Source organism: Orbicella faveolata, unplaced genomic scaffold, assembly GCF_042242905.1.
Source record: "Orbicella faveolata isolate gen_17 unplaced genomic scaffold, um_ofav_v1 contig_12, whole genome shotgun sequence".
In the NCBI taxonomy this organism is placed as follows: Eukaryota; Metazoa; Cnidaria; class Anthozoa; order Scleractinia; family Merulinidae; genus Orbicella; species Orbicella faveolata.
This window is the reverse complement of record NW_028301539.1, coordinates 12,515,619-12,533,120: the sequence shown is the minus strand read 5'-3', so window position 1 is coordinate 12,533,120 and position 17,502 is coordinate 12,515,619. Positions and strand designations below refer to the sequence as shown.

General features: G+C 38.4%; 1 protein-coding gene across 2 annotated transcripts in view; it reads left to right on the top strand.

Moving 5' to 3' along the window:
* LOC110040734 (solute carrier family 2, facilitated glucose transporter member 3-like) overlaps nt 1–17,502 on the top strand; it is an 81,266-nt gene that overhangs the window by 27,375 nt on the left and 36,389 nt on the right. For both annotated transcript variants that reach the window (XM_020745999.2, XM_020745998.2), the window contains exons 2-4: nt 7,424–7,554; nt 10,995–11,119; nt 15,050–15,183. In XM_020745999.2, the coding sequence (XP_020601658.2) occupies nt 7,424–7,554; nt 10,995–11,119; nt 15,050–15,183 (390 nt within the window). The remainder of the gene's footprint in view (nt 1–7,423; nt 7,555–10,994; nt 11,120–15,049; nt 15,184–17,502) is intronic.

Below are 17,502 nucleotides of genomic sequence, written 5' to 3'. Positions count from 1 at the left end.
ACTAAGCGATATTTCTTATGTCAAAAAGCTTAACAGCCCAAGCACCTATTTCATTCATTGCGATCTGCTTGACAAGACCAAAAACTTTTTAAATGGGAATAGATCAGATGTTTTGGTTAGATTTGACATAAAAGGCTTGCTTTATGTCAAGGTAAGCTACAATTCTACCCCTCAACAGGTGTTGCGCGACTGTTCGACAGACGCCCATGTAAATAGCATAACTGTCAGCGTCAAAGATGAACATGGCAAGCTCTTTGATTTCAAAGGCATGCCTCTGGAATTTGACTCTGCAAACGTTTTGCCTTCCGCTCCTTCTGAGGAGCCTCTCTATCCCGTACTGATGGCACCAGCTGAAAATTTCCATTTGCAAAAGATCGACGAGATGGCCGAATTTTTGGACCAAGAGGTCGGCCACCATCGCCTCATTGCGTAGAAATACAAACGGGTAAAAAAATTCGTTAATTGGGGTGCTGCGGGTTAGAGTGTTCTCTCGGTTACGTTTTCAAGCGCGAGCCTCAGTTCGGCTCTGTCTGTGGTTGGCCTGCCGGCCACAGTTCCATCAGGCGGCATTGGTGGTTGTTTCGCTCTCATTTCTTCAGGGCTAATAATAGCCAGCAGGAAACTTGAGGCAAAAATTAAAAAGCATCAAGATGTTACCACGCTCGCCGTCGCCAAACGTGACACAGTCAACAGATTGTTATCCAAAGCTTTGAATAACGCCGTGTCTGCCCACGAGTTTGAGGTCATTCTTTCTGAGTTTCAATAGTACAACTTCCTGAAGGAACAAGTCTGAGCCAAGCTGCTTGGCCAACCGGCGAGCAGAAAGATTGTTGATGTTGACAAACTGGAGAAAGATATCTGTGGCAAAGTCGAAGCCGAATTGATTAAAAAAATAACTGACCCCACTGCTTTGAATTAACATTTGAAAACATGCGGTTTCATTTGCATATTATGAAACGATGATCGTCAGTTCCACTTGATTGCCTTACGGGACTTTCCCTGACGTCATATTGTTCAGAAGACTCATTTTTTTGCTCCACAAGTGTAGAAAATCTTGCCTCAAATGATATATAAGAGTTTCAGACATGTGACACAAATTCTGTGTTGTATACTTGTATACTGTGGTTAGAAAAATCAGGGGCTTTCCATCGTATACCTGTATGCTTCACCTCCTATGGCATGGTGAAAAACCCCCGCTGCCATGCCATGGGATAAACTGATTAATTGCCTTAAGATGGTGTCAGGCTGTTGGGTAGAGCTATGGTCGTGGAAACGGCGGAAGTGCCGGTTCAGCCTCATGCCGAAGGGCAAATAATGAGATCCTTGGCTCACATAACAAGTCTGTTAGCGCTCTAGGAGCAGTGTGGAGGTGGGAAAGAATAAATTGAAAATCTCTCAGGAGGGATGGGTGCACTCCAAATTCCAAATTCCAAATCACTCCTGAGAGGTTCTGGTGGCCACCAGTTTTGTTTTTTTCTGTTTTGAATAAAAATTCTCGCTTATATAGAAATGATTGTAGTAATTCATGCTATTTGCTTCATTCTCAGCGAACTTTCGCTGCCTACTTGGCAGTAAGAGTCAAGAAATATAACATATCAAATCATTCAAGTGATGGAAGAGGCTAGAAAAAAAAAAACAAACTCAGTTAAGAGTAATGAAATTTTTCATCATTCAGAATTCCAAAGCACCACCACTTGTCTCCTGTTGTTTCTCTTGAGTATTTGGAAAGTTTTGGCTTTGCTCAACTGGCCCTTTTCTAAGCTTCAATTGCTTATTTTTTGTCAAGGCCGAAGGCTAGCCTCGTCACAGCGACTGCTATCCTCGCAACCAAAAAGCCTGCCTCAAAGGTGGCAAAACTTCTTAATAGTTTGGTAGAATCTTCTAGCTTTTACAACCGGGTGTACATTTCATCTTTTTCTTCTTCAAGTTCTTCCAACCTGTTGTACATTTTTTCTTGTTCTTCTTCAAGACCTTCCAACCGGGTGGACATTTCGTTTTCTTCAAGCTCTTCCAAACAGTTGCAGAAATTGTGAGACTTTTTACCCTCAGCCATTTTTATAATATTGCTATACATTTAATTACAGATTTGGCACACAAGAATTTCATACTTATTTTGACAAGAGAAAATTGACCAATTCTTGTGGGTCTAAACTTTGCATGATTCCAACCGTCGTTTCCAACAGATATACAGTCTTGACAGCGTTTTTCTTTCTTTCTGTATTGAAGTTTTTTACTAAGCCGCAGATAGGCTCTTCTTTCCTCACCGGTCTTGCTCTTTTGTTTTTCATGTGGCTTGTGTTGAGGAATCCATGTCTACCGCAGCCCATTTTGTTATGTCTAAGACCGCTAATCTTTAATTATTTCGTGTGCTTTAACATACAAGGATAATGAGAGTTCTGGGGACGGGCAAGCTCAGATTAGGGGTGGGCAAATTCCGCCTTATTTTTGAGTCAAGCTGAAGGTGAGACTCTAAACATAATGTGGATTTGCCTGTCCCAGAATCTAAAAACAGAGCGGTCCCCAACCTCCCGCTGCCGAGGGGCAATGTTCAAAAGGGGGTGGAGACAAAGCAAGGGTTACTGATGGTGCCCCTCAGTAATGCATGGAATGTTCGACAAATACAACCCACCTCCTGCTGCCGAAGCGAGCCGAGCCGGCGAGGCGAGCCGCGGCAGCAGAGGTTGGTGGTATTTGTCGAATGCTCCATTTACTACTGCTTGTGATCTTGATTGCTAATTATTTTGGCAAAAAGCTTTGCTGATATACCACAGCAGTGTTCTCTGAGGCTGATTAGGTTTGCTGCTGGCATAGCATCCCTAGAGGACAACAAAGGAAAAATAATCCTGAATGCGTGCTTCTGTAGAGATTCAAGCTGATCAGATCTTGCATGGTACTTGGGGAGGCCATGGTGGAATACTGCGTATTCCATGATAGGACGAATGCAGGTGGTATAGAATGTCACAACGTCTTTGGGCGCAATGTTAGCCCCTTTCAGTTGTCTAAGAAAGTACAGTCGATGGACCCCTTTTTCAATATTTCTGCAATATGACAGTTCCATCTTAGGTCATTAGAAATATTAAGGCGGAGCAATTTGGCAGAATGTACAACATTGATAGCCTTCCCATTGATGATGATGGGTGGAAAGTCTGGGTCACTCTTAGTAAAGGATATGTGCACTTCTTTACATTTCCTCTTGTCAAGTTGAAACCTTTTTACTGAGGACTAATAGGAATTAAGTCATTTACTGCATCTTGGATTTTGTTCGCCCTGTTCTTTGGAATGGGCTTGGCAATCATTGTGTCATCTACATACTTCCAAAGATCTATATCAAGGGCACCAACATCATCTATCATAAGAATGAATAACCGTGGACCCAATTTTGTTCCCTGAGGGACTCCAGCTAGTACATCTTTCCATTCCGACATGAAATCACAATCTAGTTTAATCTCAGTCTGTTTACAGTCCTTCAGGAAGTTGATGATCCAGAAGGTGCTATAGGGAATGTCCAAGGATGTCAGTTTCCTAGCAAGAATTGCATGATCAATCAGATCAAAAGCTTTGCTATAATCAAAAAATACCACTCTAAAGGTAGAACCGGTTCCGTCAGTGTGTTATTGGTCCATGAGTCAAGCATACTAATTAACACGTGCATGGTTGATGATTTAGGAATGGCTCCATACTGGTTCTCTGATCTTTTTAAGCATGGCTGGCTCAACCTGCTGCTCAACGACGAATTCCTTGGTTATCTTTGATAAAACTGAAGGGAAACGGGGTGAAGATTTTTATTGCTATCTTTCACCAGCTTTTCCTTGGGGACAGGTACAACATCAGTAGGTTTCCAAGATGGTGGGAGATGAGACTCAGTATATATATATATATATATATATATATATATATATATATATATATATATATATATATATATATATATATATATATATATATATATATATATATATATATATATATATATATATATATATATATATATATATATATATATATATATGATGCCATGATGGCTCAGTTGGCAGGACACAGGAGTAGAGTATTTGTCTACCATCTTGGTTCAAATCTGCTACAAAGGATTTTTTCCTTTTTTTTCTGTTATTTTTGTTGAGAATTAACAGTGGCTGGGTATGTCATTTCCCAAAACTGTGCCATAGTTTTCTTGCAATGTCCTCACAAGTATGTAGATACAGTGAGGACACCATGTATGAAAATTAATAATCATTTTTGGAAAGGTATACCCGACAAAAAGTAAATTAGGGAACTTACATGGATTGGTACTGATTACACTATTAAATGGTGCATTTTGAAACAAGTGCACTCATACAACAAATAATCCCTCTTGTTTAAATTTGTTTGTCTTGCGTACTTGTACGTAGTACCCTAATTTCTGTCAACAAGTCTTCCTTCTCTTAGTAAGAAATCTGAGTTATGGCCAAAATTGAAAGTCCTGACAAGAAACTAACTCTATGCAGCCAATCATAAGTAGGATCGCTCCAGCTGCCTAGTTGAATGAATTTTTAAACCCAACCATTACCCTCTAGCTTACACAGACTGATTATTACCTCTTGCATGATCATTCTGTCTTAAACTTTGTACTTCAAAATTATATGAATGTACAGTATTATTTCTGGTGGGTAAGGATATCTGTGATATGCCTGAAGTTTGCCAAGATCATATACACTCTCTCAGTCAAGTTTGTGATCAAATTTAATGATCTCAGTTGAAACTGGGTTTGCTGACTGAGTACGTAATCAACTAAGAACACTGAGATGTTGGAAATAAATAAGGAAAACAAAGCCATGTAGTTCAGTTCAGAATTGAGGTTAACAACTTCAATGTTTTCAAGACTGACTTAACATTTAATATGAAATTTTCCAACATTATAGACTACCTTAAAGACCAGTTAGTTAAATAAAACCTACCAAAGTAAGGATGAAGAAACACAGAACAAAATTGTTTTTTCATAGAATTGTATTTGCTTCCTCCCCTCTAAAAGAAACAAGAAATTGATAAAACAAAGCACACCCCTGTGATTATCTTGTTTGTGTAGTTGCTCCCTCTAGAGAAATAAGTAAACAAATTAGTTAATTAACAAATTGCAATATTTAGAGAGGTAGCTAGTTTTCATGCAGGTCCTCTATTCTGGTCGACTTGGAATTTGGACATGTTGATTCTTTGGAAGAGATTGGATAACCAACAACAAACCCAACTAACCTATGTTACCAGGCAAGAATTGAACCTGGGCTACCTCTTTGGGAGGCAAATACACTCATCACTGCATTATCCATGCTACCCTTTGTAGTAAATGAATAATAAGCTAAGCCATAGGGGATTTGTGTTTCTCAGCCACTGTAATACATTAAGAGCACTCAAAAAAGTGCCATCTGGTCACCTGGGACAAGCAGATTTTCCTGCTGGGCAATTAACTTTTCATTCTCACTTGCCCAATGGGCGAGGGTCGGGGCAAGTTGTGTTTGAACTAAATAAAATAAATGTCATGCAATGCATGCAGAAGCAATTATGATGTTTAACTACCATTTCAAAAATTCTGGCTAGAAATTGCAAAATAAACAAACAATGGGATTCTTAAAATGTAACTAGAAGTAACTGAAGGTACAACCTGTCTGTGGAGTGAGGAGATTGAAGAGAATGAAACAGGATGAAAAAATAATGCACAGAGGAGTGGTGGGAGTGAGCAAAACCCTTTCATTCGTTTCCATTGATGTTGGTTTTAATTCAATACAATAAAGTCAAAACTCCTAAATTAAGCACCAAAAGAAGTAGTTTCTCCCCTAACTTTTAATATTATTTAGTTATTTTGCCATTTTTACAACCTTAAGGATGTATGTGCTTATTGTTTCTGCGCATCCTTACTGTGCATGAAATTGAACATAATTTGCGAAATGGGGCTCTTCTGACCTTTTGGCTCTAACTCTCGGCTTAAAAATCAGCACTACATCGAGTTGTATCTACGAAAAGTGTTTAAGAATCAGAAGAAATAAGTTTCATATCTTTAGAGTCTTTGAAGAGCTCATTTTGCAAAATACAAATCAGTAATTTGCAAAACGGGGTACTTCTGACCTTTTGGCTCAAATGCTTTCTTCAAAAATCATCACTACATCAAGTTGTATCTATGTAAAGTTCATGATTGAAAAACGTTACTCTGGTTTAAAAATGTAAAAATGTTAGTAAAAATTCTTTTTGTAAAAGTGCCAACATTTCGGCTAAAACTTCAGCCTTCATCAGGGGAAAGTGACAAGGAATTTGTTGAAAAGGCATGTTCTTATACTATGCAAATCAGCAAAGCGGAGCTAATTATGTTCTGTCCCCTAGGGCTAAATTTAAAAATTTGTGTGGCAAATGCATACCATCATCACAGTTCAGCGGATTCCTACAAGTGTTAATTTCCCATGCTTCTAAAATACGTCTGTTGTGTCAATTTGTGCTTCTACATAAGATCTTTGAAGATTAGGGACAGAACATAATTAGCTCCAATTTGCCGATTTGCATAGTATAAGAACGTGCCTTTTCAACAAATTCCTTGTCACTTTCCCCTGATGAAGGCTGAAGTTTTAGCCAAAACGTTGGGACTTTTACAAAAAGAATTTTTACTAACATTTTTACATTTTTAAACCACAGTAACGTTTTTCAATCATGAATCAACCACCTGGTTACAGGACCATTTTTAAAATCTATCAAAAGTGTTTAACAATTGGAGGAAGTAAATTACATATCTTTAGAGTCTCTGAAGAGCTCGATTTGCAAAATACATATTGGTAATTTGCGAAACGAGGGCACTTCTGACCTTTTGGCTCAAGCTCTATGTTCAAAAATCATCACTGCATCGAGTGGTATCTACAAAATCAGAAGAAATAAGTTACATATCGTTAGCGTCTTCCAAGAGCTCGTTTTGCAAAATACAGTTTTGTTTTGTTTCGCAAAATACTGTGTAAGCCCGAAAATCAAGATGGCAGTTTGTAAGGAAACGAGTTTAGTTCCCAGTTCTCCTCACTTTGATTCAGGATAAATCATGTGACATAAGGATGAAGTCATTTATCCAAAGGAATGTCACAGTCCAGCATCTCGCGATGACTTATGATGTCATCGCTTAAAAATAAACTTGGACTTGCCTAGGGCAAGCAAGATTTGAGAGCTGCTTAATTGTTCAAAGGGCAAGCTAGAATTCAATTGTTTTTGCAAGCCCTGATTAAATTTGTACTTCAAATCCTGTAACAAGATGCAAATGTGAAAAATGTGTGGTGAGGGCTGGGGCAGAGATAAGTGTCCTTATTATTAGATAAATCTGGTTTCATTGGGAATAAGGGAACTGTGTTTGTGTTGGGGGAGGTGTCTATAAGGAGAAGTTTGACTGTATTTCATTTGACTCTCAATTGTTTGTGTTTTTGAACAGAACATAAGGAATTATTTCAATAAACACACAGAGTTTACAAGTTTGATGTGGTCCACAGCTGTGGCGATATTTGCTGTTGGTGGAATGTCTGGTGCTCTTGTTGGTCCAGTCATTGCCAGTTCACTAGGCAGGTGAGTTGCTCCCTTCTACATGTACAACGTAGCAGTTTTATCTTCATGGAACTCTGCACATTGAAGATTTATTACCTGAAGTAAACCAAGATAAAGAGAGTGCCTTTGACCTGTTCACTTCATAGCTTGAACGATCTCATTAGCTTTCAAGGCCTGGCTATTGCTAAATAATTTAAATAATTAAACTTAGAACATAACATGATGAAGTCTATTTAATCCGGGAGCAAAATGTGAAGAAACAATGAATTCTTGCAGCATTGTGAATAATATGATGGCTGTAGTTGGAGTTAACTGAGTTTATTTTTTAAGAAACCTGGTTAAAATTCCCAAAAAACTTAACCCGGTTAAAGGTTGGTTATGACAAAACAACGGGGTTATATTTAATGGGCGGCTGCATTGAAATTGGTTATGAAGTGAGTGAACTCAATTATTGATGTCATGACATGGATAAACCAACAAAACGACAGACTTTGAGAACTATGGTCTTTTATTTTCTTGATTCTTTTTCTTTGTTTTCGTGTCCTTCAGTCTCTTTACATTCATGGATAAGGCCGTCTGTCTTCCTTCTCATGCGCACTATACATGAATTTCCAAGGCAGTTCTTTCAAACACGATGTTGATTTTGTGTAGACGTCAGAGCGTTTTCCATCGCCATCGAATGAATCGTCCTCGAATTTGACTCTATCTGAAAAATCAGCCAGGATTTGAGAAATCACTAGGAATCTTGCCATGCGTGACTTTAATACCGTGGCTGTTATAGAGAGCACCTCAGAATGAACATCGAGTCCTTTCACTAAGAACTTGTCATATTCTTTCATTTATGACAAAAAGAAACATTTGCTCCTGAACATCTTTATCAACAGAGAAGTGTGAATTATGGCATCTAGGAACTGGGAAACGCTTTCAGTCTACAGCTTTTATGTTTGGAAAATGCAGCTCACTTAACATTGTTCATGAATTCATTCATTCATCTGCATTTCTTGCCATTTTAACGAACTGCCCCTTCGCTTTGACATATTCTTGTGTTCTTTGCAGAGGTCGATTAAAATTTCACCTTCTAAGGTGAATGAGTGCTTCTTGTTCAGGCCCTGGTTCAGGTGTGAAGGTTCCTTGCAAACTTGACTGATATGGTATAGCCAACACATATTAGGAAAAAACTAGAAATCCGTTCTAGTAATAAAACTGTTTCAAACTGTTGTTACCACTTGCCATGGCCAGTAGAGGATTATGCACTTGTTTGTGCCACAGTGAACAACATGTCACATACAGACCATGATGACTGACACATTTCACGAAAAAGGCAAGGCACGGCACTGATAAGAGACCACTATGCTGGGTTAGACCACACAGAAAGGTAGTTTAAAATTAACCTCACTCGGTTAAAAACCTATTGTTCTTTAATTAATTTCCATGTTAACCATTAACCCGGTTTAAGTTCAATGAACTGCCGAAAATAGTGGCCACTCACAATTTTTCAGTTACCCGGTTAATCGTAATTCATTAATTAGAAATAACCCAGTTAACTCTCATAGTGCAGCCGCAGCCATTATATTATTCTACACACAATGCTACATGAATTCATTAATTTTTTCACATTTTGCTCACCGATTAAATTAATAGACTTCATGGAGTTATGTTCTAAGTTAAATTATTTAAATCAGGAGCCCATATTTTCTGGAAGAAAAAATAGGGGGTCCAGATAGGGGTCCAGAAGGGGGTCCAAATGGGGGTCCAGAAGGGACTCCAGAAGGGACTCCAGAAGGGGTCCAGAAGGGGTCAAAGTCCAAAAGGGAGTCCAGTAGGGGGTCAAGATTGGCGGGGTCCATGTTTTGTCTCGACCCAAATAGAGCTCGTATTTTCCAGAAGAGAAAATAGGGGGTCCAAATGGGGGTCCAGAAGGGGTCCAAATGGGGGTCCAGAAGGGGTCCAGATGGGGGTCCAGAAGGGGGTCCAGAAGGGTTAAGATGGGGGTCCAGGGGGTCCAAATAGGGGTCCAGAAGGGGTTTAGTAGGGGGTCCAGATTGAGGGGTCCACGTTTTGTACCGACCCCTAAAACCAAGAAGATTCAAAGTTGTGCAAAGTGTACACCACTCTGTAACAAACTGATTAGTCATTTAAGCAAAGAGTGCACTACTTATACATAATTATAGTACCTTTAAAACCAAAAAAATCATTTTAATTTTTAATTACTTGGCGAGTAACAAAATTCAAGTGTGCACTTCCCTGAAATGTGCCACTTACCAATCAAAGTAAAGAGTGACGCTGCTCAGAAAGATGACTATTGAGCATAGAATCAAGATGGTGTACACTACACAATGTGCCCTGTAACATACAATTAGTCATAAAAGTAAAGAGTGTACAACTCAGTAAGTTGACTATTGAATGTGTACCTGCAGGCTTTTAGCCAGATGGGCATTCAGGCATCTTGTGGATGGCCACTTATTAAAGAAAATTGTTTTATTTTTCATATGTTGTCTTAAAAATTGCTCATTTGGCAGACCGACCCTATAGCACATTTTGGATGCCCACTTTTCAAATCCTGGCTAGAAGCCTGACATGTACCAAATCAAAGCATACACTACTCTGTGAGGTACCAGTTAGCCATGGATTCAAAGTAAAGAGGGTGCTACTCAGTAAGGTGACTATTGGGCACAAAATCAAAGGTTCTGCTCGTCTGAAAAATATCAGATGATTGTTTTCCAATATTTTTGCTCTAAAAGGAGCAGGCCTTTCTTGATTCCTGAGCAGGTCCACATGCACTAAATGCAAGGCAGGATAGAATATCTCCATTACTTGCATTTCATGAGGCTTTCCTACTGAAATGTGGAGTTCCAGAAAATATCTATACCCACCTCAAGGAAGGTTAATGGAAATTCCAAGGGGGTAGTGGGTTTCAAAAATGAAAACTTTTAAAAGGAAAGTTTGAAAAAGTTTGTTTGGGGTGGGACAGTTCAAACTGACAAAGGGGTATTGATATTGTCTGGAGCAACACAATGTAAATGTACCATTGTCCAATGTATTCCAAAGTTATTATTACTTATAGGGACCACAAAAGGGAGGGGCTGGAAGGGCTAGAGCACTTTTTGCTTGGGTTGAGTGTCTAGGGCACTGGATGCATGAATAATGGCAAAACAGTGACCCCTTAGTGGTTTTAGGGTTAGGGTTCTTTACCAGATTTTTTAGCCCTTCCAATTTAAAAATAATGGCCTCTGTGGTCCCTGACTTGTGAAGTACTCTTAAAGGTTTTTCTCTAACACACTTGTGAGACCCTGTGATTGTTGTTGTGCACTTTTTATCCATTGTTGATGCTGTAAAGTGATTTAATCAACACATGCACATGTTTTATACCACCATGGCCTTAAACTTTCATTTATTTATGAGATAAAAAAATCCGCATATCCAATCATCAGAAGACCTGTTTTAATTTTTTTTCTCTTCAGTAAAAGAACCCTATTGTTGAACAATCTACCAGCCTTGTTAGGCTCTATGATGATGTTTTTCTCATACCACGCTAAAGCACCATCATTACTTATTACTGGACGCCTTATTGTTGGCTTTAATAGTGGTAAGGTTATATTTTGTTGTTTGCAATTTACCCTTAGCTTAGTACATTGTAGGTCTGTTTAATTAGACTTTCCACACCTTCTGGGCTTGGTTGTGAATTTGTGGCACAGATTGCTGAGGTTAAGAGCAAATGTTGACCTACAAAAATCAAACATAGTGTGGTAAGACTAATAAAAAATAATAAAAAAATAAAACAAAATTTGCCCTACTTTTGCATATAAGTAGGCTGTAGTAAAAGTCAATCATTTCCATTTGATTCACATGCTGCAACTATCAAACACAGAAATTTTGTAGTTTCCAACCAAATTATGTAAGAACTATTCCTTGTCCAAAAAAGCACAATTTCAAGAATATTGGATTAATATAATTATTTGGTGGTGTACAAAACCAGAGTGTTCTCCAACATTGAGTTAATTAATTTCTCGTATAATGATGAAATTGTTTGCAATAAGAATTTTTGAACAGAAACTAATCAAAATGGAAAGCCTCCTTAACTTGTGGTATCCTAGAAACTTTACACTTTATGGTCGCATAACGATTGTAAAATCCTTAGCAATTCCCAAACTCGTTTATAACACATCTGTTCTAACTTTTCCAACAAAATTCATCGCCATGGTAAATCAAGCAATCACTCCATTTGTATGGATCAAGAAAGCTAAAATTAAATACAGAACAATGATAGGGCTGAAAGAGCAGAGAGGGCTAGACATGCCTGATTTTCAAATAATCATTGAAGCGCTTAAAGTCGTTTGGGTAAGAAGATTAAGTGACAGCAATGGAACCGCAAGTTGGAGTCATATCCATCTTTCCTACCTACAACCAGTTGGTGGTCTGTTTCTTCTGCAATGTAATTTTGACTTAAAGCTACTTAAAGTTGATATACCGATTGATTTTTACAAAGAAGCTCTGTGCGCCTGGCAAAAAATTAACTGCAGTACTCCTAATAACAAAAAGCAGGTATTAAATGAAATTGTTTGGAACAACCATCACATTAAGACAGAAGGATATTCCATTTATTACAAAAAATGGCACGATGCTGGATTAACTAAAATTGAAGACTTTTTTCAAGGTAACAGATTGCTAACTTTTGAGGAATTCTGCAGCAAGTTCAAAGTTAAAACACACTTCTTAAACTGTTTCGGTCTATGTTACGCAGTCCCTCAAAAATGGATCAATATTCTCAAAGGAAATGTTACTAAACCTTTAGAAAAACGTTCTGAGAAGGATAAGATACCTTTAGATAAACTCTCTTGCAGATCAGCAACTAAATTCTTTGTTAAGAGTAAATTCGTTACGCCTACAGCCGAAAGAAGGATGAAAGAAGCCAGTCGAAAAGAACATACAATACAACTCATTTATAGCCTTCCTTCCGTCTTTGGTCTCTTTTTACTAATTGGTGGAGCTCCAAAAACGGAGGTAGGATCACTCTCGATAAAAATGAAATAATGTATGGCGTGACAGACAACTTCGCTCGTCATCTTGGCTTAAACCTCTGCTTGATTATAGCCAAATATTATTTATATACTGCCTCAACAAAAGAAGAAGAGTTTTATTTCGATGCCTCTTGTAAGTAGAGTAGGCATCTTTTTTTCGTATCTAATGTAATGGTATTGCAATAAGTGAAAATAAATTTTAAAAAAGATAGAAAATAAAAAATATAAACTTTGATTTACTAGTAAATGCAAAAAAAACAAACAAACAAAAACATTGGGTTAGTCGGTCGGTGAAAACAATTGTCAGCTTGGCCATGTGCCATTTCTCGGGATTCCAAAAGGTTTTAGATTCTAACTATACTAGGGTAGGTCTTTCACTTTATGCAAACATCAGTTTGGACAAACGATCAGGTACTCATCAAAAAATTATTTGAAAAAAAAATCAAAATCACGCCAGCAGTTGAATGCATGACCAAAAGTGCTATCACAGACTGTATTTGTCATTAAGTAACTTCAACTCGAAATATAAGCGCTACCTAAGCATAAAACAACTAAAGTGGCAGTCCCGCTAAAAGCGGTCCACTCGACTTCGGGACCAAAAATAATTTTCCTTCATTTTTTGTCAGTGAAAAGGGTTTGACACATATAAATAAAAAGCAATTTATTATTTTCCAATTCCTTAGTTTTGCTTTGCTACGAGCCAAAATTGAATTTTGGCCGAACTGAGGTTGTCGACAGTGATCAGAAAGGTGAAATTCACCGATTTTGTGAAGCGTGCTACGTCGCCTAAAATGCAGCTCACGGAATTTCGTTTTCATACGAATTTTAAGGTACATTCATTACTTTGACTGACGAAATATGAAAACTTTTCGAAAAATTCTAAGCTTACCAGCGAATGAATGTGCCTTAAAATTCGTATGAAAACGAAATTCAATTTTGGCTCGTAGCAAAGCAAAAAATATATGTGTGTCAAACCCTTTTCACTGACAAAAAATGAAGGAAAATTATTTTTGGTCCCGAAGTCGAGTGGACCGCTTTTAGCATTTAGCATTTCTTTTCTGCCATTTCAACAGTATTCCATTACGTTTAGATGGCCATTATGCAAATAGTGAATTTGAATCCCCCAAGAATCAGTGCTGATCATTCTTATGCTATTGTACGTTTGTGGTCCGTTGTGTTGTTTGATGTAGTCATTCAACCTGCTGTCACGCAGAAATCGCCAGTAATTAACAATTTAACAAATAAGCCGACATTATCAATTGCTCTGTGTCTCTTATTAGCATATTTCTCGGCAAAAGTCTTTGCACACAGGGTACAGGTGGGGTGTGGATTATTGTAGGCCTGGCTTCTGCCAAAAAAAAACACGTGGTGGAATCTGTCAAATAACTGAGTGTTAGGGCCTCCTCTCTTAGGTAAAATGAAAAAATGGTACATGCTAACCTGGTTTTATGGCTTAAAATTCAAGCAAAGTTTTGACATGAAAAGAATCGCTGCGTAATTGTTTTTGTTGATTTGCGCTTCGTTTTTGAGAAATAACGTATGCAAAAAACTCAGTTTTCCAGGGGTATCTTGGAGATCTTTTGTTGAGCGAAAACCAAAAGGAACCTTTTGTTTTGCTAAATGATGAAGTCACCGAAGCGTGGTATTTGCCGCTAGTTTTATTATTCATATAATTACACAATTCTCTTACTGTTGCTTCGCAAGCCGTATTCGAGTTTGTTTGTCGTGACACCGGTTCGATACGAGGTCGGTCGATATTTTTTTCCGGTCTGTTTCTCTACTTCTTTCAAAAATCAAAACATCTATTTTTAAAAAAAAACCATGCTGTCGAAGCTGCTAAAAGTAACCGTTTAAGTTTGCGCCGCGTCAAAATCCACCTTCGAAGGATTAGCTCTAAAAGATGCCGCTCGGAAAACTGCAACAATGCTTTTCATGTCAAAACAAGTCAGTCTGCCAAAAATTAGCTCGATCCTGCAAAAAAATAAAAATCGGCCCAAAATGCTATATACGGTATGCCCTTTTTGCACAAAAGCCTTCAGTCCTTTTCACTGACCGACCAACTCAACATTGGAGAATACTCTGGTTTGTTTACCACCAAACAATTGGATTAGTCCACTACTCTTGAAATTGTGTGTTTTGGATGAGGGATAGCTCTGCAATGAGCTGGTTGTGTTACTACTTTTCTGCACTCAATTGTTCCAAAGTGCAAATCAAATGAAAATGGTCAATTTTCAGCCCAGTTGGGACTTGCTAAATTGAGTCTGAAGGTTAGACTGAAAATGTTGTTTTTCTCGGAAAGACGAAACTATTTCTGCAGAGTAGGTCCTTTAAAACTATGGATCTGTAGATCTCTACTTAAATTGAATATGTGACATTGATAGAAAAACTGAAATTGAAATTGTTTTGAATACGTTTTGTATAATTGTGACTGTTCATAAGATATTCAAATATACAACTGATGACACTAATTTAAATTGACTGGTGCATGTTTTCAACAGGTGTAAATACTGCTGTCGCCCCAGTATATTTGTCAGAGATTGCTCCAATCAGATTACGAGGTGCTCTTGGTGTACTAAATCAGTTAGGAATAGTCACAGGAATTCTTGTAGGATTGATATTTGGACTTAAACAGGTAAGTGTTGGTAATGAGGCCTTGCATTCATAGTAATAAATAAGCGACCTGTATATGTACAATGTGCGGGTCCCCTTAGCATGAAGAACTTATGGCTCCCTCTGAATATGAGGTGCATGTTCATAGAATTCCTTATCACTTCATCTTCATGTACTATACCTGTTACTCTGGCTTTAAACACCATTGACCACATGCCATGTCATGCCATATTTGGGAGGACATACTAATGTCCGACCTATGTAACTGAGAAGCGAGGTGGTCCTCAGGGTGTAGACGTATTGCAGGGAATTAGCACAAGAAAGAGACGAGAATGTTGCAACACAAACTTTATATTGTAAATAAACTGTGATCTCAGTAGAAAGCGTTGACATGACACAAGACTCATTTGCCCCATGTGTTCTGTGATCATGTGACGTAGTTGTCCCATGATTCCACTACAGTCCATCCCTTTTTAAAAGGAGTTTACTTACAACAAAAGCCTACATGATGAATAAGGTTGACAGATGAATAAATGTGAAACACTTTAACAAGAAAATCTTAACAGTCCAAAATCCTCACAAGCCCACCCCTTCTTAAAAGGGATTTTAGTTTTCGGAAACTAAAGGTGTAAACATGTCTTTATCAAGTGTTAATATATAAGTTCCACCATGTGATCTGCCAGACATAGATAGATCAGGGCACTTTGAAATCAGTCCTTTTAGCTTTCCATAAGGTTTCAAAATTTCCTGGCCATCGGGAATCTGTTGGTACACCACTTTGCAGGCCTCTGAGGCATATTCCTTTGCACCTGGTAGACTATTCAGATATTGTCCAAAAGAAAATGCTAACTTTGCTAAATCAGGATCAATTGCTGTGCACTTATGGGCGGGTCATTGTGGAGTGGTAACAGCCTGTGGGTTAGGTGGTTGGTCTTCATAATTTCTGAGATCAGAAGCTTCTTCTGAAAGTTCATCTGGCACAACAATGATCTTTTCAATGTTTACGGTTCTAAGCTCATCCTCAGTGAATTTGTGTTGAAGTCGTAACAGATCCTGGTGACCGTGAACATGTCCTATAACAGTGTAAGGACCATCAAATCTACGGATGAATCATGTGGCTGATCCTTTGGGTTGTGAACTTGGAGGTGGTCTTCTAACATAAACTTGCTTTCCTTCAGCTATGTTAAGTTCTCTGGATGATTTATCATAGTATTCTCTTTGAGTTCTCTTCATATCTGCTTTGATGCTGTTAAACAGTTTTTGTGCTTCGCACATACGAGACGCAAGCTGCTCTGCATAAGAGCTTCTTGAGAGAGTTTCTACAGGTACGTCTAGAGTAATGACTTCTGGTGATGGTGCATTACATCCAAATACCAGGAAGAATGGAGTAATTTGACCTGTACCAGGGATTGGAGATACATTGTGGGCATATACCGCTGGCTGCAGAAATTCTTCCCAGCGTTCCTGATATTTCTCACAGTAAATTCCTACAGCTGCATTCAACCATCTGTGAACGCGTTCTGTACTTCCATTCGAGCGTGGACAGTAACTAGTCGTAATAATGTGTTCAATAGAGAGAAGTTTTGTTAGCTAGCGTAATACTGCATTAAGCCATTCTCCTCCTTGATCACTCTGCAAGACTGCTGGAAAGCCATACTGCAAGAAGACATCATTAAACAAGGCTCGTGCGCCAGTAGTTGCTTGTTTATCTGGGACTGGAATTGCACGCAAGAAATTAGAGTACGGACAAGCAGCAGTCAGAATCCATTTGTTACCAGTTGGGGTAGTAGGCAATTGTCCAACATAGTCTATACTAATGGTGTTGAAGGGACGGTCATAGATGCGAATTTGCATCGGTCTATGTTTGGGATCAGTAGACTTAAATTTGATACAGGCGGGGCATCGCCTGATCCAGCTCCGCACATGCTTAGCCATGTTCTGCCAATAGAAGTCATGTGAAAGGGATCCGTAGGTAGCTTCCCACCCTCGACGCATACCAACTGGTGAGTCATGGTATACTTTTAGGTGACGCTGAAGTTAATTTCATTGGGAACCAAAATACGGTAGCGATTTGGGTCTTCCATAAATTCATCTCGATACATTAACAAACTGTCAATAACAGCCGAGTGCTTTGCCATTTGTTTAACCCACTGCAAATGTTCCTTTGGAATGTTCTTGATTGCTGACATACCTTGATTTGAGGTATGAAACTTGATTAATAGATTGCAACAGCAATTCTGTATTTGTTGCTTTGCAAAACTCGAATGATTGCGGTTCAAAGATTCGAAATTTTCAAAGTCTTGAAAATTGCAGTCTGACAATGAACTTTCTAGAGATTTAC